The sequence below is a fragment of the Dipteris shenzhenensis genome, chromosome 27, assembly GCF_047967505.1.
Source record: "Dipteris shenzhenensis isolate YYH24624 ecotype China chromosome 27, Dip_SZ_1.0, whole genome shotgun sequence".
Taxonomy (NCBI): domain Eukaryota; kingdom Viridiplantae; phylum Streptophyta; class Polypodiopsida; order Gleicheniales; family Dipteridaceae; genus Dipteris; species Dipteris shenzhenensis.
Window position 1 is genome coordinate 6,558,227 of NC_141622.1, and position 25,260 is coordinate 6,583,486.

Consider the following 25,260-nt stretch of genomic DNA (forward strand, 5'->3'; position numbering starts at 1 on the left):
AATTTTCTTTCTTTCACCAACCCTAACTTTGGAGAGTCTAGGAAACAGGATGGGACAAATTACCCTATCTAGAACGTGAAGATCTGGAGTCATTTAGTGGCTCGAAAGCTATGGAAATGACAACGGGAGCCGAGATGAAGCCAAAGGATATGGTGGACAACAAGGGGGAGATACTCATACCAATAGATGGAGAGGAACTCAAAGCTTTGAAAGATAGAGATGCCCACGCCCTGGCATTGATCATAGGGACTATAGCGGACTCTGTGCTTCCTCACATCCAAACAGCCGACACATTAGTAGAGGCGTGGGCCATTCTGGAGGATCTGTACGAGACAAATAACACATCCCAGATCTTGCTTCTTCAGCATCAGCTCTATAACTTGGATATGGATGAGGGAGATTCGGTACATGACCACTTGACGAAGGTCAAGGTGGTGAGGGATCAACTAGCATTGGTTGGTCAGAAGGTGGACTCGTGCCAGTTGGCCTTGATGGTACTGAGGAAGCTACCTCGGAGTTTCAAAAGCTTCGTTACGACTGTGACAGCAAGACAGACAACCAAACCTCTAACTTTTGAGGAGTTGGAGCTAGTAAGAAGCTAGGGAGAAGCTCTACAACAACGACAAAGATGACAAGGCATTGCTGGCAAAGGATTACGCTAGCAAAGGAAAGGGCAAGCCTAACAGTGACAAGTCCAAGAAGAATGACTCTAATGACAAGGACACTTCCCAGAGAAGAAGTGCTTCTATTGCGACACGCTAGGCCATTTTGCGAAGGATTGCAGAAAGAAGAAAGCGGATTAGAAAAACAAGGAGTCCGACTCAGATTCAGAGGGTGACACAAAAGCCAAAGATAATGTAGTAATCAAAGAATTGTTCTTGGTGACATCTCCGAGTGTTACTAAGGTCAGATATGCCAACCTAGAAGCCACAGTGAAGATGTCTGACATTGAGATGTGAGTCGATGAGGAGTCAGAAACCTTTGTGAAGGTGAAGGACAGCATGGAGTGCTTGGAATCTTCCAAGTGCGTGGCTGTTGATACTGACACGAGGATGGATTCCATGGAGTGTCCTAGGGTTTAATGTTTAGATGGATGTTGTAATTTAGAAGGGGGCAGTACAGGATTGCACAGGATTTTGGTATGTGCCTTGATGAGGTGCATAGTTTGCTTTCAAAGCAAGCACACAGGCAGTACGACGATCTGGAATGTACTTGATGTTCTTAATTTGAACCTTTATAGCATGCTGTGGAGAGAATCTGCTCTTCATATGTCTCACATAATGCAAGAATGGGCCTTCTTCAGTGTTTCTCTACTTATTAGTGTGAGCATTAATCCAGAAACACTTTCCAATCTCTCAATCTCCCATCTTCAAAAGAGAATCTTTAAAAGGAAGAAAAAAAGTCATACCTTGCTGTTATTTTCTGCAATACATCGTGCTTGGCTAGAGCTCCTTTGTAAGTGGAGAGCTTCAGCCTGTCGTAGCAAATCCAAATCACGAGCCAATTTTGCAGTTTCTAACTGAAGGGAAGACTTATCTTTTTGAAGACCATTTGTCACTTCAACATGCATCCTCAACTCCCCTTGAAGCCTTTCATTCTGTTACAGTTGACATTAGTTGCTCAGCTGCATTGTCATGAAGAGGTAACAACCTAGCCTTCTTGTGTTAACCAACATGGAGATGAGAAAACAAAATAAAAATCTGACTGATGTGTCTACGAAATTCGTGAAGATAATGGCCAACAAAAGATTAAAGAGACACCTAAGCCAAACCGTAAATATCAAACACATTGTGAGCTTACATCTTTATTAGTTTGCTCGCACATAGCAGAGTAGCAAAGGTCAGAACACAAAATGACCCCCCAGTTGGTGAATACTCCTATTAATTAATTAGTTTGGGGGAAGAGTGGTATATGATCGCAAAATATTTCAGGATAAGGAGGGAGGGCTTGAATTAAATAAAGGGGGGAGGGGGAGGGGCAATAATTAGTCTCACGCGTTGGGAGTGGGAGATCTTGAATTTAAAAATGGGGGAGGGGGGCACATTAAAGAGGGAGGGACGTGTAAGATTGGGGAGGGGGGGACCACTTATGAAGGGCATTAAAGAAGAAAGGACATCCCAAAGGGGGAGGGGGATGCGGGAGGATATATAATACTATTATAAGGAAAGGGACACATAATATTACTTTATAGCTGGCTCATGTGTGGGAAAAAGAAGGTTTTGAGTTCGAATCTTTTCTTGAATGTTTCGGGAAGCCCCCTTTGGACATAGTCTATGCATGATATAAATTAAGCCAAGGAGAAACATAAATAAATTAAGACATAGATAAACAAAGGTTAATTAAAGCATAAATAAATTAAACATAGGTTAATTAAGCCTCCATGCACCAAAACTAATTAATTAGTGTGTTGGAATAGGAGAGGTGAATATGATGATAATAGAATTCCCCATACTAAAGTAAGGATTTGACCTTAATGTGCTGGCACACCCCTAGCTGGCTAACCTATCTTTCCAAACAACTTTTCGGCCCTAAGCTACTAAAGTCTTTAACGAGGAAGCAAAGGTACATACGATTTCAAAATTACAAAGATTGTAAACCTCAGGTAAAGTTTAGAGAAGTAACACGTCAATGAGAAGTCTTAGAAACACTATTTATGGGATTCCCTTCTGCACAAAAGCTTTGAGCTGAGACCAAAACTCTGTTGCAGCCATTCCTTTCTATATAAACTGTGTTTCTTCAGGCATAGTACAGTTGAATCAACATAGGCAGGCCTTCTGAGCATGTACGGAAACCTGAAAGGTCAACTTGTAGCATTGACAAGGGAGATCCGCTACAATATACCAATTATGTAATCTCCAATCCATTGGTATAATCATGCAGCAATTTGTGGCCTATTGAGAAGTTGAGCTACTCTCAAAGTGGAGCATTACTTTGTAAGAGAACTTACTACCAGTGATTTTGGTTGCTATGATTCATACCATCCACTATATTGTACATGATGGAAGTTTAGTAAAGAGAAATCAAATTGGTCCTTGAAGAGCTTAATTGCAAGGACTCTCTCCACTGGTGCACATGAATACTCTACCTGCTCCCCACTTTTAGCTAGGTAAGGCTTTTTTAACGTCATAAGCACATTCGCTATTGTCTGCTTGTGATTTACCTTGTAATTAAGAATTATATTCTTATCAATTTTCCATAGTTGAAACATTTAATCAAAAGTTCTGCTTTTTAACTTAACAGATGGTTCTCTTGCAACATACATTTTGGCAGTAAGCTCCAAATGTTTTTTTAAAGATCATCAAAAGTATTCACGATAGATGTTATACCCGTTGGAATATGAAGCCAAAGTGAGTCAAAAATGAGTGTTCTAGGTGTCTAGGGGGTGTTTTATAGTCTAGTGAGTCCTAGACATGCCACGTGTCATATTGGGAGTTATCCCATATACACTATGGCTTTCTAGAGTCTAATGTCACATTATATAGTGTTGTACTTGTCTTGAGTCTTAATAAATCAATCAACATCAAGCTCTTTGGTATCATGTGAGTGCTTGTCCATTGCTTTCATTTTCTTTCCATTTCATTTCCATTATGCTTGTTATCTTTCCTTTCCATTCCTAGTGTTAGCTTGCTTCTCTCCCTACCACTATGATATTTCATGTGGTATCAGAGCCATGTTCCTAGCCTTGCTCTCTCTTTCCCTTTCCCTTCCAAGAGGTTGAGGTGAGGGAGGCCAATGAAGCTACTCTACCTCCTCCTCCTTGAAAGGCTGCTCTCCTTCCTTGAGCTCTCTTCTCCACGCCATGATCTGCGACCTCTTCTCCTTCCTTCAGCTACATCTTTCCGTGACCTGCGGGCGATGTGACACTTCTATCCGGATCTAGAAGCAGAATCACAGCTTTGTGTCTTCAGCAAAGTTGTAGAGGACCTTGAATACTACAAATTTTGTTTTTACATCATTGCAATCCGATTTTTTTGTGAAAAGTTACAGCCCTTGCAAGAAGTGACGAAATTTGTTTCTGCGTGCGAATTTTGTTCTGGAGCTCAATGATTTGACAACCCAAGCATGATGCAGCCAGCTCAACGTGGAGCTGTCTATCATCGTTGACCTCTGCTTCAGCCCGCCATTTCCTCCTTCTGCCCGACATTCTCTTGGAGCTGCTGCCCGCAAGTTGGTGCCCGTATTCTGCCCGTCATTCTCTTGGGGCTGCTGTCCTTCTACTTCTGTCTGCCATGAAGAACTTATCAAGCATGATGTAAGCACTCCGACACTACTTCAACACACTACACTATAGTGACTTCTCTGATTGGTGCATTGCTTCGAGCTTGATGTGAGTCCCAGTTACTCCTTGACTTCTTCAATCACCTCTCCAAGTGCTCGTGGTGCCCGTGGTACACATTGATTGGCTCCTCTAAGTGCTCGTGACACCTCTGGCCTCTACTTCGACATCGGTGACTCCCTTAGCCATTTTGAGAGTCACTATGTGAGTGTTCCATTTAGCTATCCCATGGACTTCAGTCTTCACCGTCACATCTTTTGGGGCATTCTTGCCTAGCGCTCCATCGACATCGTCTTCGTCTCATAGGGATGTGCACACATGTGCAGTAGCTACTTGGAGGACATCTCTTTCACAAAGAGATTTTTTTATTTATTACTACAGTTTGATGTATTTTGGGGTCCTCTACCCTGGGTAGTCCCCCTAAAATGATATGTATTGAGTGTTTGGGTTTCATTGAGTCTAAAGGTCCTCTGCCTTGGATAGTTCTCCTAAAAAGATGTATTGGTTTTTCTATTTTGGTGTGTGGCTTCCTAACATGTCCTGTTATGAAGCCAAGGGGGGTGTACTGTAGGAGCCATACGTATTGGCTTTGATAGGTCTCGTTATCAGGCCTGGCCGAGTTCCAGGATGGTGGTGTATTCCTAGAGCTATGAGCTGGTCATGTAGCCATGCTATAACGTGAGCCTCTGAGCATGAACCATCACGGTTAAGTTTTGCCTCATCGCCGATTTCGACCGCCCAGCCCCAGAGAGAGGAGGGATCATCGGCATGGCAACAACTCAAGAAGGAATTAGAAGAAATCAAAGAAGGTCTGAAAGACAGAACAAGGATGGATGGACAATCATCCTATGAGACTTAGATCAGAAGTGGACTTTGGTATATAGAATGCAAGGGTTCTGGCCATGGTCATTGGGAGTGTCCCTCTAAGCGCAAGGTACCTACTTCTTTTTTCTTTTTTCTTTTTTTTTCAAAGAAAAGAACCTTCTATTAATGCTTGAAAGATTTCATACAAGACAACAGCCCCTAAGGTGCTGAGTATGAAAAAATCGGAAAAGGCTAAAAGAAAAACTGGCCTGTTCCAGAGAAGCCCAGCTCACTGCCTAGGGGATCTCTGGAACTGGGGCTAACAGCCGAGTGGGGGGACTATACAGCCAGCGAATCCCTCGCGGAGTGAAGATGTAGAAAACACCTTCAAGCCAGAAACGAGCACACCTCTTAATAGTCTCCCTGGAACCTAGAGTCCCACACTCCCACGTGGTCTGTAGAGTGTAAATGATATCCTGCCAAATGGCAACCAAGGTAGCCGAGGGTGGAACTGGGTGCTCTACCATCACAAGACTGCAACGAGCCACCCAAATGTTCCAAGCCGTGATGCTGGCTACCACCTCCCAAACACTGTCTTCCCTAGGAGGAGAGTTAGGGTGTAAAGGGGGGCTACCTCATGGAGTGCAATCCTCTGAATGCTCTAACCCTGTATCCAGTAGGCTGGGGAGATCTCATCAATCTGAAACACGTGTCCTCCCTCTGTCAACCAAGCCACCATCCCCCAGGTGTAGTCTCTGTGAAGACTCTGCATACGTGTCATGATCCTGAGGGCTCTCATCCAGATCCTCGCTGCGATACGACAGCTCCATAGGCAACGTGGGATAGTCTCCAAGACACCATCTGAGCAGCAATGGCACTGCCCCTCCACTCGCATCTGCTCCAACCACGGGCCGATGGGCAAGCCTCCGTGGGCTGCCAGCCAGAAGAAGTATGAAATCTTCCTCGGCCACAAGCTAGACCACAATCGCGTCCAAAACCTGGAGCGAACATCCCGGGGCACTCTCTGGGTCACCCAGTGTCTCTCCTTTGAGAGAGTCCATCTCGACGAGTCCATCTGAAGCCTCCTACCAATCCGTGTGGTGTAGGAAAAGAAAGACACCTCATCTATCGTCTCAACTAGGCCGCCCCTGGAGGGCCAGAACCACTCCTTCAGGTCCCACTGGACCTCCCTCAGGGGTCTACCCTCCCATAGCCAGAGGTGCCATCTAGAGGCGTCCTGCTCTAAGATACTCGGAGGATCAATGTGCCACTCCCCCAAGCGTCCTACCACTCTGATCATCTGCCAGTGTATCCCATCAAGACTCCCATCCATCTCAAGGTCACTCCCAGTGAGGGGCTGAAGTAGGCCTCCAGGTCCTACACGGAAGAAGCCAGGGTGCGTGCTGCAGCACTGCATCAAAATCCTCAAGGAAACACCAGTATAGGAAACCTGTCCCAACCATCTACTGTCTCTCCAAATGTGAAGTCCTTCCCACCAGGACTTAGGAATGGCTAAGTCGATCTCGCCCATCCGCTGCCCTGCCCCTCTCCGATGCGCTAGGGCATCAAGCCTCACCTCTGCCTCCATAGGTAGTCTGCTCCAGCGACCAAAAGACCCTGCTGGACCACTGTCCCACTAAGCCCAACCAATGTGAGTCCACTGCCCAAGCATACGTCCCTCTTGATCTCTGACCTCTGGGTGCCACATAAGGGGCTGACGCTCGAACTTCTCTCTGCATTTGGGCAGAGCACGGATGAGACCCCATGCGAGTCTCTACCAAATCCTGTAAAGACTCCTCATCAGGAGGGAGCCCTTCCCCGTAAGGGGGGCCTCAGAGAAGATCCATCTATGTGAAGGCTGCCACTGTCCCCCAGTGTGGGGTGTTCCTCGAAAGCCCACTCTGTAAGAGTAGCTTCCAAGGCTCGACACCTGGGGTGAGGTCACGAACCACCAACTTGCCCAAAAGGGCCCTGCTCTGCATCTCCGTATCAATGATACCCAAGCCTCCCAGTGCCTGCAGCATGATCACCGTCTGCTAAGCTACTCGGGCCCTAGTGTTCCTCGTGCCGTCTGAACCTGCCCAGAGAAAGTTCCGTACCAACCGTTGGAGCTGCCCAATGCATCCTCTGTGAAAGCACCAACAGGAGGCCATATACCACGCAGTGGCAAGAAGGACCTGGTTTGCCACTAAGGTGTGACCTGCAAGGGAGAGTTTGGCCGAGCTCCAATAGAAAAGCTTGCACCGAACACTCTCAAGGACCGGGACAATCTGCTGCTTAGCTATAATGTCAATACCCACCTAGCATCCGAGGTATCTCGCTGTCTGGCCCTACGGTATCCATCTGAAACCAAAGTCACTCCCCCACTCACAGATCTCCTGTGTCTCCTCAAAGCCCGTGAAGAAGCCTATGGATTTTGTCCAGATCCGTGCCCCCGAGGCCTCACAATAGATAGCCAAGACGCCTTTGACTCTATCTAGACTCGCCATGGTGCCCTCGACATACAAGGCCGTGTCATCTGCAAACTCCGAGTCAAGAAGCTCCTCCTCCTGCCTGATTGGGAGCCTCAACCCTGTGAGACCCGCCACCTGTGATCTCAAATAGTATCCTAGAGCCTCCGCTACAAACAAGAAGAGGAAGGGAGCTAGTGGGCAGCCCTGACGAACGAGCGAGGGAGAGGAAAGGCCTCGCCAATGTGTCCTCCGATAATCATCTGACTAGAGCTCCCTACGTATAGCTCTAAAACTCCTCTGACCCATCTGTCTGAGAATCCCAATCTCCTCATAGTGCCCTCCAAGAAAGACCACTCCACCCTGTCGTAGGCCTTCTCAAAGTCCAAGAGAAGAATGGCCAGTGGCTATGACTCCTCCCTGGACCAATCCACTGCCTCCCAAAACATGAAGATGTTGTCCAAGATGCTACGCTCCTAGACAAACCCAATCTGTGTGTCATGGATGATGTCAGTAAGATGAGGCCGTAACCGCAAACTCAAGACCTTGGCGAGGATCTTGTATGCAGTATCAAGCAAAGTGATCAGCCTCCACTGTTAGATATCTGACCTATCTCCCCCTTTCGGGATCAAACAGATCCACCCCCTGCACAAGGACTGAGGGAGAAGGCTTGTGTCGAAAATCTCCTGACACGCTAAACGGAAAGGGGTGGAGATAATCTCCCAGAAGTTCCGGAAGAAGGCTGGAGTCAAGCCATCCTCCCCCGGGCACTTCTAGGTCAGAAGAACCTTGAGGGCTTCCGAGAGCTCCTCATCTGTGAAAGGCTCCTCAAGTCTACTGCATAAGTCCCGCGAGAATACTGTCGGAACATGATCCCAAACTAGCTCTCGGGCCACAAGACCAACTGGGGTCATCCTCTCTGTCTAAAAGAGCTGGCTATAAAATCCGGTGGTCATGTCAAGAATCTCCTGCGGGTCAGTGTGCATGATGCCCTGCGAGTCCCGAAGACACTTTAGCTGTGTGCAGGTCGATCAGAGCCCAGTGGTATGAAAGAACTGCTTCGTCATCCTGTCCCCCAGCTATACCCATCGGGCCCGGGAGGAATGGTAGAACTCAGCCCGCCGCAACTCCGTGTCCTGAAGCTCGAGACAAGCACTCTCTAATCTGTCACTAAGCCACTAAGAAACTGAGTCCTGCTCCCTGAGCCTCTCGATGGAGGTGAGGTCTCTGCTCAAAGCCTACTCACGCTCCTGAAGGATCCTCCTCCGCCTAAGGGCATGAGCCTGCAGCTCCACACGCTCCTCTGGATCGCATCTGCCACCCACGCACCCCAGCCCTCACTCAGTGCCATCTCTAAGTGCTCCCAGATCTCTGACATAACCTGCTGAATCTCCTCGAACTGCAAGAGGTCCTCTAGAATGCGGACCCCCTTCTGGGGGAGACCTCGACGGGGCTGATCCAAGTGAAGTACCACTGGAGAGTGGTCGGACATCGTGATACCTGCCAGAATCCTAGTAGAACCGCCTCTGTGTAATGCCCAATCCCCAACATAGAAGCGGTCTAATCTCTCGAGCAATCCATCGTGTCTCCTCTGTCCAAAGGAGAAGAGAAGGCTGCCAGGAGTCCTGCTGAACTCTGGCTCTCTCCACGGGTCTCTACCACTGATCATGAAAATGAACTGCTCCCAGGTACTACGCTCTGTTGCTGGCATCTCTGAGAACGAGGCACCGCCCTGCTTGTCTTCCCCAAACTCCAGGTTGTTGAAGTCCCCTCCAACAATCCAGGAGTCAACATCTGGAAGACACTCTGACAGCCTCCTCCAAAAGGCCAGGCGGTGCTGTCTACACGCTGGGGCATACACGTTCAGGATTCCAATCCTGGACTCTCCCGTCCGAACTCCCATCCAAACTGCTTGTCCTGGAATGATCTCGCCCTAATCGTAGACCTTTGAAGCCAAAGTCTGTGAGACTAAGATGCAGACCCCTCCGCTCCGTCCTACTGTGGGAGACCACTCCTCTGGACCTCTCCCTGGGAGAAGGTGATGGCGTCGTCTGATGTCTACTGCTGAAAACATGTGCTTTTGAATCATAAGGATGTCCACTGCCCGCCCTACGACTGCGCTCTGCAACTCCTGCCGGAGCATCAGGCATTGCGTTTGACTACGAACACGGTCGTGGAGCCCGTGTACGTTCCAGCTACCGACTCAATACCGATCTTCCGTGCCCAAAGCTTCGAACTTGGGACTTATGCCCATAAATTGAAAACAAAATTACAAAGTCAAATATGAAACCTTTTTTCTCAAAAAAACAGCTTACAAGTTAGAACTTGCAAGCTGAAAAATATGAAACGTGATTTTGTCCCCATGTCAAGGCTAGTAACTAGTTACTAAATAGCTGGTAGCATCTAAAAGCTTTAAACAAACAAATCTATGCTATTGCATCTAACCGCTTGCATATTTCTACCACATCAGGTGGAGGAGCTAGGCAAGGGTTAACTCCTCTGGACTTAATGCCAAGAATATGCCCACGGATTCTATGTGGCCCTCCTTGGTAACCATGACCACAATACACACACTTGCACCTCTTCATTCCACTTGTCCCCTTTCCAGAATCACCTTCAATCTCAACATACTCCCACTCAGCTGCTTTGATCCTACCCATGATGGCTGAAAGTTGAAACTTGAAACTGCAAGACATTGCAATTTGCAAATTACAAGTACTTAGAAGTTAGAATTTATAAATTAGTAGACTCAAAATAACTGCCACTTCCCTGTAACCTAACCTGTATGTAATAGGTTCAAGGCTGATTTAAAGAAGCAAGCTGCAAAATTCAAATAGAGGTATTGAACTTTGAAGGCTGAAGCCTCTAAAAGACTAAAAGTTAAAACTACCTGAGCAGTGAGAAGGTAGAGACTTGAGAGTCGAGACTCTTCACTCGAGGCTAGAGCTTGCAGCCTGCAAGGATGCTTATAACGTATATGATATATGATATATCTGCAAATTGCAATTTGCACCTTGAAAGTAATGCAAGGCTAAGGTCTGAAGCGATCTGCAGATTCCAGACTGCAAAGTTCAAACAAGAGCCAAGACAATAAAAATAATTATAACTTATAAGTGAAGCTTGAAGTTTCAACTTTCAAGTTTCAACAGGCTGTAGCATGCACTTGCCAACTTTCAAGCTTCAAAGATAGGTTCTAACAGGCTGTAGCATGCACTTGCCAACTTTCAAGCTTCAAAGATAAGTTCTAACAGGTTACAGCAGCAAGAAAATTACCTTACAGGAGAGAACTCAGCATGGGGGGCTGGAGCCTGGGACTGCACAGTCCAGTGGAGCCTACAGTCTAGACTCTAGTCTTGACTCTTGAGTAGCGTGTAGAGCAGTCACCAGTGGGCTCAGGCTGTATGACTTGGGCTGTAGGCTCAAGGCTGTAGAAGACTAGAGCAGGCTGCAGCCTGCAGCATGCAACCCGTTACCCTAGGGCCTGGGTTGCTTCCAACGCAGGAGGTACGGAAGCTGTCGCGTAGGTACGGGCGTGGAAAAAGAGGCGAATTTGCATATTTTATGACTTTAGGGTTTTTTCAAACGTGAGTTTTTTCAAACGTGGGTTATTCAAACGTTTGAAAATTTTCAAACTTGTGCACTGAAAGAAAAGTTTGATTGAAGTTTCCAAACGCCTGTTTTTCAAACGTTTCCAAATGTTTGGTAAGCCAATCAAACGTGTTTGATAGTAACTATGGACTGGACCCTGGTTAAAATGAAAAAGAAACCAAACAAGCAGACCCGCAAGCGGCGCAGGTAGAGGGCCAATCGCAGAGAGAGGGACAGGGTTGACCGAGAGGCCTCGAAGGAGGAACAGCAGGAGCCACCTCCCCCAACGTCAAGGGCCACCGCCCATCCAGACGATCCTCCCGCTTCAGAGGTACGCAGGCTGATATTTCTTCACTCTGGAACCATTCACCGGGGCTGGGAGCACCATACCATTCAAAGTGGCCAAATACACACCCCACTGGGCAGACGTTTGGACATGAAGTAAGGTCCAGTCCACCCGCTAACAAATTTAGGTTTATGCTTCAAAAACTTGCTGGAATACAAGAGAACCAAATCACCCACTTTAAACTCCCGACGATGGAGGTTCCTGTCATGCCACGCCCGTTGTCTATTCTGCCAAACTTCCTGTGCAAGGATGGCCTCTCGTCAGTGCTCTTCTAAGGCTTCAAGATCCCACAGCCGTTCAAGGGTGCAAGCCTCCAAGTTGTCATCCATCTCAGCAATGACCCTAGTAGTCTTCATATGAAATTCATAAGGCATAACTGCCTCCAGGCCGTAAAGCAATTCAAATGGTGAATATCCAGTGCTGGCCTTATATGCGGTCCTGTAAGCAAAAAGAGATGCGGGGAGCAAAATATCCTAATCCTTCAGAAAATTAAGACCGTGTCATGATACGACACATGGTCTTATTGGAGCTCTTAGCCATATCATTGGTGCGAGGGTAATATGACCTAGATGTCTTGTGAATTACTTGCTCTTCTAAGGCTTCAAGATCCCATAAGCCGTTCAAGGGTGCAGGCCTCCAAGTTGTCATCCATCTCAGCAATGACCCTAGTAGTCTTCATATGAAATTCATAAGGCATAACTACCTCCAGGCCGTAAACCGATTGGAATGGTGAATATCCAGTGCTGGCCTTATATGCGGTCCTGTAAGCAAAAAGAGATGCGGAGAGCAAAACATCCCAATCCTCCAGAGAATAAAGACACAATCATGTCATGATATTTGGGTATGATGTCAGCAATGACATCATTTAGGAAGTGGGTGCCTCGATCGCTCATCAATTCCACAGGACATCCAAACCTTGAGATGATTTGATCATAAAGAAAAGTAGCTACCACTTGAGTTAAAACATTTGCCCCTTGGCATTCTTACACATTTAGGTGCACCTAGGCTGAGCACTCAAAACCACCTAGTCGATCCTCACCTAGGACCTTGGCAGTTACTTCCCTTGACCATTTAATTTACGCACATGAAATATTACCGAAGTCGGTCCTCTAAGGGAAAATGCCCATCGATCTTTCCGAGGTCATGCTCTCTCGACTAGAGCATAACATTCCTTCCCTCTTCAAGCATCAGCGTCCTCGATGATGAAATCTGGGAACACTCTCCGTAACTGGTATACGGATTCCCAGGTAGCTTCTAATAGAGGTAGACCATGCCATGCAACCAACACCGTGGGTATCTTCCGATTGCGCACTTGCATTGTTCCTCGGTCCAGGATTCCTGTTGGTTTGCGTCTTGCATTATCCTCTATCTCCTGAAACAAAACAACACCTTCGATTAGTGAGTCACCTGTATGTAAAATTTTCTTTAAACGAGAAATATGAAACACTGGGTGCACTTTACAACCCTGTGGCAATTCTAATTTATAGGCTACCTTGCCTATTCTTTTTAGAATTAACCATGGCCCACAATATCGAGGTGATAACTTAGCACACTCTCCTGCAGTCAAAGACTTAGAGTGCGAAGGAACTCTGAGAAAAACTTTTTCTCCTTCCTTAAATTCTCTAGCGGATCGATTTTCATCCGCATATGCCTTGGCTCTATCCATAGCTTGGCGGATGTTAGCTCTCGCAAGTGCTAGCATCTCCCGCATCTGAACCACAAAGTTCGTGGCACTAGGCACTTTCTGAGATATTCCAACTATAGTTGGATTCACTGGCCTATAACCATAGTTCAGTTCAAACGGACTGAACCCTGTAGAGGAATGTTTTCTATCATTGTAGGCAAACTCTAACAACGGTAACCACTTGTCCCATGTATGTCGCCTCAATGACACATATGCTCTAAGCATATCCTCTAAAATTTGGTTGATTCTTTCCATCTGACCATCCATTTCTGGATGATCCCCACTACTCATTCCCAACTCAGTCCTTAGTGTCTCAAATACCGCAGTCCAAAAATGACCAATAAATTTGACATCTCTGTCTGACACTATGGATTTGGGTAATCCATGCAGACGAAATAGACGTTTAATAAACAAATCCGCTACTTGCGGGGCACTAACAGACTCTCTAGTTGGAATGAAGTGAGCCATCTTGGAAAGACGATCAACCACCACAAGGATAGAATCATACCCACCTTGTGTCGTAGGCAGTCCTACATTAAAGTCCATGGAAATGCTCTCCCACTTACTTAGTGGTATCTCCAAGGGCTGTAAAAGTCCGAGTGGCTTCATCCGCTCTGCCTTACTTACCTGATACGAAAAACAACGTGTCACATATTCATGAATATGCTTTTTCATCTTTGGCCAAAAAAAATCTCGCTTCACGAGATCATATGTCTTCTCGACTACGGGATGTCCCGCACATGGGCTATCATGGCATTGTTGAATGACTCTCTGCCTGAGATCATTCTGATTAGGTACTACTACCTTGCCATTTCTTTTCAGCATACCATCCCTTATGGCATATCTTGCATAAGTTTGGCCTTTTCTGGATGCCACGTCATCCTTTTCCCCGGGTTTGAACACATGAGCCTTAGGCCATAGGCTCTGGACAAACTCGTCCACCTTTTGAGTTTCTCTAATCTCGGCCATTAGAGCACTCTCTAACACCGTGAAACTCATGTTATGCATAATGCGTGACAACGCATCAGCAACTTTATTATCCTTCCCTCTTCGGTACCGAATCGTCAAGTTAAACTCCTGCATGAGTTCTGCCCACCTAGCTTGGCGGCCTCTCAAGTCAGGTTGTTTACAAAAATGTTTCAGAGTATCATGATCAACATCCACATAAAACTCTGATCATACAAATAATGTCTCCATGTTTTCAAAGCATGGACAACAGCATACAACTCTAATTCATGAGTTGGCCGATTTCGTTGAGAGGGAGAAAGCTTCTTGCTTTCAAAGGCTTCTGGCCTTCCCTCTTGGAGGAGAACTGCTCCTACTGCAATGCCACTTGCATCAGTTTCAAGGAACAATGGTTTCTGGGGATCAACTATTTTTAACACTGGTCCTGAGGCCACAGCTTGTTTTATGGTGTTAAAACTTTCTTGTTGATTTTATCCCCATATGAAAGGTACTTTATCTGAGGTCCAATCAGTCAATGTCGGAATATCCTTTGATATGCTTTCGATAAAATTGGACAAATCCCAAGAATGATTGCAAAGCGGTCAAACTCTAAGGGATTGGCCAAGTCAGTATCGCAGCCACTTTCTTTGGATCCATTTCTACCCCCTCATGCGTAATTATGAATCCTAAATATTCAAGTCTTACCATACATAGTATAGTTTTCTTTTTATTTACATAAAGACTGGCTTTCCTCAAAGTACTGAACACTATTCTTAAGTGTTCGTGATGCTCAGTAATACTTTTACTGAAAACCAGAATATCGTCAATAAAATGTACTACAAACTTTCCGATATACGGACGTAGTAAATTGTTCATAAGCATGACGAATGTAGCTGGAGCATTGGTAAGTCCAAAGGGCATTACCAAAAACTCATAATGTCCAAACCTCCTTCTAAAAGCGGTTTCATGCACATCCTCGGCTCTAATACGGATCTGATGGTAGCCACACTTAAGATCTATCTTACTGAAAATTACGGCCCCATGTAATGCATCTAGCAAATCATCGATCCGAGCCATTGGATACCTGTGCTTAATAGTGATATTATTCAATGCTCTGTAATCTATACAGAGACAAAAAGTATCATCTTTCTTCTTCTTTAATATCATGGGCGAAGAAAAAGATGAAAAACTGGGTTGAATCTGCCCCAGCTTGAGGTATTCTTCCAGTTGTCTTCGCACCTTTCGCACCTCAGCTTCTTCTATAAAGCTTAATCTATAGGGAGGTTTATTTACAGGTTCTACCCCTGGGATAAGCTCAATTTTATGCTGAACATTCCGCTCTGAAGGTAACCCATAAGGTAACTCATCCCTAAAACAATCAGAGAACTTCTCCGATATCTCTTTAGCCAACTCGGCCATTTTCCCATCTTGGGTAGCCTCAGTGCTAGCCGATTCATCATCAATCGACTCTACCGATGCTATACACAGACACAGAAACTCTTTCGGAGTCTTTCGAATTTCCATGGCTGAAATCAATGGTCCTCGAGGTAAATCCTTTTCACCTCGCAAAACATATTCTACCCCGTTCATCTTGAACTGGTAAATATGCTTTTTCCAATCAATGGCTGGATTTTTCCAAAAATGCCAAGCCATGCCTAGGGCTATATCTGCGTGAGCAAGCCTGGTCAACTCAAAGTCCAGCTTCTCAACATAGTCCTGTATTCGAAGTTCCAACTGGGTAACCCTCTGGTCCCATACTTCAGTTGAACTTCCGTCCGCCATTCTGACCGTATAAGCACAGTCAGACGGACTAGTTTTCAACTTGAGCCTCTTAATAAGCTTCGAGTTAATTACATTGTGCGTTGATGCTGAGTCAAACAATACAATCACATCATGATTGGCTACTTGCCCTTTCATTTTAATCAACTCGGGCTCATCGAAAACCGTATATCCCGTTGCTGCGGGCTTTGAAAGGATGTTATCGGGTGCACCGCTTACTAACTTAGTAACAGACACACTTAACAACACAGGTGCTAACCTCTGAGAAGGTCCCGCCAATTGCATCTGCATATGTCCCGCATTGGGACTCTCTTGCATTTCCGCGTCGTCGCATTCAAATATTATCATATTGGCCGTGCGACGGTCTTTGTTTGGTGAACAATCTTTCCACTGATGTTGTTGAAGGCAGCCGAAGCACAATCCTTCTTTTCTAGCTTTTTCTTTTTGCTCAGGGGTCAACGAGGACTTTGACCAAGCCCGGGCTACCATTGGAGTTACTTTTCTTTTCACCCCAACGGTGGTACTTGTCTTTGCTTGTCCCTCAACCGGCTTCACCTGCTTGGTTTGGCCACTTGGCTGCGAGACACTTGCCTTTGAAGTCCATTTCCTCTGAAATCCCCCTTTTCTCGGGTACTCATGCTGAGTCCCTGCCTGCACAAACCCACTAGGTCTACCTCTGGCATCCTCATAGTTCAGGGCTACTGCAATAGATTCATCTAATGTAGTCACATATTTAGCCCGAACTTTCATTTTAATCTTGTCGTTCAGTCCATAGATATAGTCTTTCAACTGAACCGACATAGGGAGAGGATCTGTTATTTTCATAACACATTCCCTGAACTTGTCAGTATACTCTGCCACCGACAAATTCCTCTGGCGAAGGTTTCTGTAAGCATCCCAAGCTCGAGACTCTTCGTCAGGTGGAAGAAAGTGTTTCTTAAATTCAGCCTTAAACCCTTCCCAGGTGGTAGGGGCAACCTGATCTTTCTGTTGTTTTATCCACCACCTATCCGCTGCCTCGATAAACAGGTGAGTGGTCTCGCGGATTTTCTTTAGATCAGATCTGATTTCACAAATGGCGAAGGCTTCTTCCCACTTGTGTAACCAAACCTCGATCACATCAGAACTGCGCTCGGTCATCCGACTAGCGTACTTTTCCCGTGGCCCCTCCAGAAGTGTGCGGAGTTATTCGGGGTGGAAGCCTCCTTCATGATGAACTGGGCATGGAAGATTGGTATTAAGCCGGTATCCACCCTAGTACATCGCCGCACAAACAATGACTACTCGCCCTCCAAACCCCCGGCAAAGTCACACAAGGCAGTCTTTCTGGGACAGGCACGCACTCACAGGAGAGCCTTGTTCCCAATACCCCCGTCCTCATGAGCTGGATCATAGTGAGTTGGAATGTACACGGACTCCACGACCGTGTTCGTAGTCAGCTGCAGTACCTAATACTCTAGCAAGAGTTGCAGAGGGCAATGGTAGGGCGGGCATTGGACATCCTTATGATTCAGAAGCACATGTTTTCAGCCACAGACATCAGACAACGTCATCACCTTCTCCCAGGAAGAGGTCCAGAGGAGTGGTCCCCCGCAGTAGGACGGAGCGGAGGGGTCTGCATCTCAATCACACAGTCTTTGGCTCCAGAGGTCTATCATCAGGGCGAGCTCATTCCAGGATGGGCAGTTTGGATGAGAGTTCGGACGGGAGAGTCCAGGATTGGGATCTTGAACGTGTATGCCCCAACATGTAGACAACACCGCCTGACCTTTTGGAGGAGGCTATCAAAGTGTCTTCCGGATGTAGACTCCTGGATTGTTGGACGTGACTTCAACAACCTGGAGTTTGGGGAAGACAAGCAAGGTGGCGCCTCTTTGTCTGAGATGCCAGCAGCAAAGCGTAGCACCTGGGAGCAGTTCATTTTCATGATCAATGGCAGAGACCCATGGAGAGAGCCAGATTTCAGCAGGAAACCTGGCAGCCTCCTCTTCTCCTTTGGACAGAGGAGACACGATGGATTGCTAGAGAGACTAGACCGTTTCTATGATGGGGACTGGGCACTACACAGAGGCGGATCCACCAGGATTCTGGCAGGTGATTCTGGCAGGTACCACGATGTCAGACCACTCTCCAGTGATACTTCACTTGGATCAACCCTGCCGAGGTCTCTCCCAGAAGGGGGTCCGCATTCCATAGGACCTCCTGCAAGACGAGGAGATCCAGGAGGTCATGGCAGGGATTTGGGAGCAGTCAGAGATGACACCGTACGAGGGCTGGGCTGCATGGGTGGCCGATGCGATTCAAAGGAGCAGTGAGGAGCTGCAGGTTCACGCCCTTAGGCGGAGGAGGACCCTTCAGGAGCGTGAGCGGGCTTTGAGGAGAGACCTCGCCTCCATCGAGAGGCTCAGGGAGCAAGACCCATGTTCTCAGTGGCTTAGCGACAAATTCGAGAGCGCTCGTCTTGAGCTTTCAGGACACGGAGTTGCAGCGGGCTGAGTTCTCCTACCACTCCTCTCGGTCCCGGTGGGTGTAGCAGGGGGACAGGATGACGAAGTAGTTCTTCCACACCACTGGGCCCCAATCGGTAGGCGCACAGCTGCAACATCTCTGGGATTCGCAGGGCATCATGCACACTGACCCGCAGGAGATTCTAGACCTGACCACCAGTTTTTATAGCCAGCTCTTTCAGACGGAGAGGATGACACCAGCTGGTCTTGTGGCCCACGATGTAGTTTGGGATCACATTCCGACAGTAGTCTCACAGGATTTATGCAGCAGACTTGAGGAGCCTTTCACAGATGAGGAGCTCTCGGAAGCCCTCAAGGCTCTCCCGACCCAGAAGTGCTCGGGTGAGGATGGCTTGACTCCTCCAGCCTTCTTCCGGAACTTCTGGGAGATTATCTCCACCCCTTTCCATTTAGCTTGCCAGGAGATATTTGACACAAGCTTTCTCTCTCAGTCCTTGAGCACGGGGTGGATTTGTTTGATCCCGAAAGGGGGAGATAGGTCAAACATCTGACGATGGAGACGGATCACTCTGCTTGATATTGCATACAAGATCCTCACCAAGGTCTTGAGTTTGCGGTTACGGCCCCATCTTACCGACATCATCCACGACACATAGACTGGGTTCGTCCAAGAGTGCAGCATCCTGGACAACATCTTCACATTCTGGGAGGCAGTGGATTGGTCCAGGGAGGAGTCACAGCCGCTGGCCATCCTTCTCTTGGACTTTGAGAAGGCCTACAACAGGGTGGAGTGGTCCTTCCTGGAGGGCACTATGCGGAGATTGGGTTTCTCAGATAGATGGGTCAGAGGAGTTGCAACGCTATATGCAGGGAGCTCTAGTCAGATGCTTATCGAAGGACACACGGGCAAGGCCTTTCCTCTCTTTCGCTCGGTCAGCCAGGGATGCCCACTCGCTCCCTTCCTCTTCATGTTAGTGGCAGAAGCTTTGGGCTACTACTTGAGATCACAAGTGGTGGGTCTCATAGGGTTGAGGCTCCCAATCAGATAGAAGGAGGAGCTACTTGACTCATAGTTTGCAGATGACACGGCCTTGTATGTTGAGGGCACCACAGTGAGTCTGGAGAGTCACGAGCGCCTTGGCTATTTACTATGAGGCCTTGGGTGCACGGGTCAACTGGACAAAATCCATAGGTTTCTTCACAGGCTTTGAGGAGCCACAGGAGATCCGTGAGTGGGGGAGTGACTTTGGCTTTAGATGGATACCGTGGGGCCAGATAGCGAGATACCTTGGATGCCAGGTTGGTATTGACATTACAGTAGAGCAGCAGCACTTGCATCGACATGGACATGAAAAATGATATCCCATTGGGGTTGCCGTAGGATGGGTGCCTTCACTAAACGGTCCTTGAGATTTTAGAATGCCAATTGCTGAGGTGTGGACCATAGGAAGGATTGTTCCTGGTGGAGTCCTGTCAGTGATACTGCTATGTCGCCATAGAACCGGATGAATCTGCAATAATAACCCATATGTCCCAAAAAGGACTTGACCTCCCGAGGTGTGCAAGGAATGGGCAAGGTCATAATCACCTCCACCTTAGCTGGGTCGGTGGTCATACCCTCGGCCGAAACAATGTGACCTCAGAGAACCCCTCGCAATGCTAGGAAAAAGCATTTATCAGGACTCAAGCACAAACAGGCTTCCCTGCACTTGTCAAAAACCCATCTCAACTTATTGATGTGATCAGCTTGCACAGCAAGGTCGAGGTGAGAGGTGTTCTTACCATTGAAAGCCGAAAAATCATCCAAGAATACCTCAAGAAACCTTCCAATATTCTCTTGGAAGAGTTTGTTGACGAGTCACTGAAATGTTGCCGAGGCATTGCAGAGACCAAAAGGCATCATCCTGTAGGCATACGTTCCCCATGGTAATAAAGGTGGTCTTCAACTGACCTTATTCTCGGACCTGAACTTGGTTGTACCCACTGTACCCATCCATGGAGGAGTACAGAGCATGACCAGCCACAGTCTCTAGCACCCTATCAGTGAAGGGGAGGGGAAACCTATCTGTGGCGGCATTCAAACTGCGATAGTCCACACAGACCCGAAGCTTGCCCGTCTCCCTTTTGGGCAAGGTTACAATTCCATTGACCCACTCAGAGTAGTCCACGTGATATATTAACCCAACTTGTTCCATTTTGTGGATGTCAGCTTGGACGGTCTTGCCATAATTGGGATTCATGCGGTAAGGGCCTTTGATCACGAGGTCTGCCTCTGGATATAGGTCGATGCGGTGCTCCATGAACTCAGCTGAGACTCCCTTTAAATCTTTGTGGGACCAAGTAAATATGTCGACATATTCCTTGGAAAAATTAGTTGAAGCAGCAAGAAGATACTCATGCTCCCAGACCCATCTTGCTACCTTCAAATGTCTTGGATCGTCCTCAGTCCCAATGTTGAGGTACCGCCAATCCCGTGCCTGATCCACCTAGGGAACACTTGTGGATGTGGGGTGGCTGGTTGCTCCTTTCCCCAACCAGGATGGAGGAAAGGATGTTGATGTGTCCGGAACTGGTTGAGATGTAGAAGGGGCATTAGTAAAGGACTTCTTTTTACCCTTTTGTGCCTGCTTGAGCATCCCATGGTATGGTAAGCCTTCCACCTCATACGTGGTTCCGGGAACATCTTCTGTCTTATTGAGGTCAAGCAAGGTAAGGGCCCTAACATCTTCTTCTTCGGGTGCAAGGTGTGTCTGCCGGGTACTCGAGAAAGCTTTGACTCCAGTGCATATGTGAACTACTCCCCATAGGTGCTCTCCTTGCTCTTGGCTCCGGTTATTTCCAACATCATGCCTGAAAGTGCTTTGTGTCCTTGGAGGAGGTAGTGGCCACACCATTGGTCTCTGGTCAACACTAGAAAAGTCTGACCGTAGGTGCTCTCCTTGCTCTTGGCTCCGGTTATTTCCAACATCATGCCTGAAAGAACTTTGTGTCCTTGGAGGAAGTAGTGGCCACACCATTGGTCTCTGGTCGACGCTAGTCATGTTGTTGGCAGGCTCGGCTTCTCGATCAAACTGATCTAAATAATCATTCACCCGACTAGTACTCTCCAGGTCATCTGCATCACTGTCACTGATCTCCATTATACTATTAGTATCATGAGCCTGTTGTGTCAACATTGGACCTAGCTCTTGAGGGTTGGTGTTGAACATGTCATGTGTTAACCTTTGACGGGGACGAGCATTTTTTGAGCGAAATCTTCCGAGCGTCCGAGCGAAGGAAAAAAAAAGCTTCCAACTATGAATAAATATGGCAAAAATCGATCAGAAGAAAACATAGTTTCACTTAGAAATATGCAAAGTATTATAGCAATGCCTATTTTATATAAAAATCTTTAGGTGAATCTTTAGGAGTGGTGAGAGCATAATGGGGTGGCTTTTGAAGAAACCCACATGTAGAGTAGACTTCTCTATGAAAATTCCCTTATGATCCTTCTTACAACTTTTACTTAATAGGGGGTGACATTGAAAACCCTCTCTCAACCTATCTTCATGAAAAGGTTTCTTCAAAGAAAACTCATTGAAGCAAGCCATCCAGGTAGTTTTGCCAGCGAAACCCCTTTGAAGCAGGTCTCCCAAGGTAGTTTCGCTGGCGAAACTACCTTGGACAACACTTTTAAAAGTGACATAACTTTCATATCCAATGTCCAAATATAGTCATTCAACCACTCAAATTGATCGGAACACCCCCTTTGAGCACATCTATGGAGTTATATTTTGAAAAATCTTGCATATATAGTATTAAATATTACATGTATTTTATGAGAGTGATATATAAGCCCAAGTGCCATATGATATAAATGTGTTAATAAGTAATTATCTATGCATAGTATTATTACATTGAGAGTGATTATGAGAGATGTTTCTTAAAGTAATCAACACTTTTTTAAGGTAATAACAGGGGTACAAAGGGATGTCTCTAAATAAGAAAATTATGTTGTGTAAAAATGAATGAGTGACTACTCTGTATATTTTTATGATAAAGGGATCTAGTTCTAGTGAAAGTAAAAGTGTAAAAACCATGTTTCCTAAAGAAATACATTTTTTTAAATCTCTTGAAAAACACGCTCGGATAAACCTGCTCATAGGTTTTTGCTCGTAAAATTGACGCATCCACCTTTGACCTTCCTGCTCTTCGGCTCTGACGATGTTGGTAATCTCAGTATCAACTTCCCCTATAGTTGCGTGAACCATCCGTTGATACATGTGAGGATTGTTGGAGCAGCCACAGCCCCTTTCTCTCTCCTGCGGGCAACCAAACTTCATCTGTGGACCAATCTTGAATGGCCTTCGCTAACCGCAACCATGGTCGACCCAAGAAGTAAAGGGTAGGTTTGTTCATCCTTGGTCATGTCCAAAACAATGAAGTTGGATAAGAATGTCACACCGTCAATCTTCATGTTAACACCCTTGACTGTCCCCATAGGCTTCCCTCTGCGTTGATCAACCATGCGGACTTGGAAAGAGACGTCACTGGTCAACTTCAAACCCAGTTGTTGTAGTGTACCTTTGGGCATGATGTTCACAGCTGCACCCCCATCCAAGAATACATCCTTCAGCTCCAAGCCATTAATATCCATAGTGAGCCTAGGACTTTGTTCACATGTTAGGGCAGCATAAGCCGAGCATTGATCTCCGTCCTGAACCAATCCAGTCTCTAGTGCAGGACCGCGTTGAACAGGTGTCTTGTGTTAACCCCTTGGCATGCGGTTCAGGAACACGATGGTCTGGTCCTTGATTTGTGGAGTCAACAAACAAAGTTGACGTAGGGTAGTAATGTTGGGCCTGAATTCCATCAAGTCCTAGATCAAGGAGTAGGGCTAGGTCGTTGCCTTTTGTAACCTCATTCTCCTAGCTTTTGTCCAAGGGTCAAAGCTCACGCAAGATAGAGGGTGCAAATGTGAATGTCCAGTGATCGACTCATGTGATGTCCCTTCCAGCACCTGCTTCCCTTTGTCTTGTGCCGTACCATGTCTCAAATGTCCAAGCTGTGACTCATGTAATGTTTCTTCTATCACCTGCTTCCCTTTGTCTTGTGCCATACTATGTCTCAATGGCCCTCTTTCTTGGAGAAGATTGAAAGGTCCTGGTTGCTCCTCCATACCCTTGTTTTGTCCTAGGGTTGTCACTTCCTTTGCGAACTGCATTGTTCTAAACTTTCGGGAAGGAAACTGGGGTATGCTTCCCTCCTCCTCGAAACTACTAGTTTGAAGATCATTGATGACGCTCTTGACCACCGCCTGATACCTTGAAGGCATGGATTGGTCGCCGAAAGGTTGACCACTTTTGGAGCTATTGACGGGCCTTGATGGTTCTGAGGACTTTGGTGATTTTTATGATCGACTAACAGGAGAGGACGAGGAAGATGTATTCCTTGGCCCACTGTCCACCCAGGGGGGGACTTCGGAGGGGATGCATTGCTAGGGACGGAGTTGATAGTAGTCGGTGACGAGGCCGATTTCGTTGAGACAGAGTCGTGCATACCATCGCCATCCTTTGTTTGTGACCTTGTCACAGCTCCCAACACTGCACCAATCAAACGGGGTGTGTCGCCCTCCCCCGCCACTACCACATCAACCATGTTGACTTGGGATGCTAGTTCACCTTTGGTATTGGGACAGTCTCTCTTGTAGTGATCATTTGTGTTGCACTGTGTGCAAGAGGGTCCTCCAAACGGCTGTGGAATATTGGTAGTGGCCATACTCTCCGCATCGATAACACATGATAGGTCTTCTAAGGTTGGTCCCTCGCCCAGCGCCTCCCCGGCCTCCTCGAAAACCACGCCATCGACCGCGTTGATAGTATTGTCCATACCCACCTCCGGGAGTAGGTGGTCGGTACGGTGCATAATAGGGTTGAGGATAAAAGTATGGTGCCCCAACTGGATTGTGTGCAGGGGCTTGAAGCAAAGGGGGATTAGGAAGCAACGAGGGTGGAATGATAGGAGGAGAGGTGGCTCAGATGCTTTTCTAGGAGCAGAAGGTACAAGTGCCAGGCTAGAAGCTACTAATGTAGCTCTGTTGATTGCAGCCACTAGGGGTTCCCCTGAAGAATACTCTGGTAGAACCTTCCTTAACCCTTTGAGGTACCTACACTCGAAAGAATCATGTCCATAGATTTCACCAAATGTACAAAAGGAGGTAGAAGTAGTTACCTTGCGCTTAGAGGGACACTCCCAATGACCATGGTCAAAACCCTTGCATTCTGTACACCAAAGACCACTTCTGATCTGGGTCTCATAGGATGATTGTCCATCCATCCTTGTTCTGTCTTTCAGACCACCTTTGATTTCTTATAATTCCTTCTTGAGTTGCTGCCATGCCGATGATCCCTCCTCTCTCAAGGGCTGGCTGGTCTACGCTGGCGATGAGGCAAAACCTAACTATGATCGTTCCATCTTCACTGCCTCCCTCAAGAAATCTTGTAGTGAGGCATGTTCAGGGAGTTTGTCAACCAGCCTTATAGCAATGGTAGGAGGCAATGCTTTCAAAAACCACCCTTCCATGACAGCATCATTAGGTGGCACAGACATCTTGGCAGCCAAGACCCTCATTCTTGTGTACCTCTGATATATGCTTTCCCCAGGCTTCATAGTGTCAGAGAACAACTCCTGGACAATCATATGTTCAAACTTCTCTAATTTGAAAGTCCGTAAGAATTCCTCCCTTAGAGATGTCCAAGTTTGAAAAGGGTCAGGGGGAAATTGACTATACCATACATGCATCCTCCAATGACAACCGAAAGATGTGTAGGAAGGCATGCTCGTTCTCCATGCCTTTAGCTTTGCATGCAGTGAGAAATTTCCTCACATGAGCTTCCGCATCCTCATGAAGGTGACCTTTGAACTTCTGAGTCTTCACATGG

General features: G+C 46.8%; 1 protein-coding gene across 2 annotated transcripts in view; it reads right to left on the reverse strand.

Moving 5' to 3' along the window:
* Positions 1-25,260, reverse strand: part of LOC147883800 (uncharacterized) — a 73,502-nt gene that overhangs the window by 12,282 nt on the left and 35,960 nt on the right. For both annotated transcript variants that reach the window (XM_087399019.1, XM_087399020.1), the window contains exon 7: positions 1,409-1,597. In XM_087399019.1, coding sequence (XP_087255145.1) covers positions 1,409-1,597 — 189 coding nt within the window. The remainder of the gene's footprint in view (positions 1-1,408; positions 1,598-25,260) is intronic.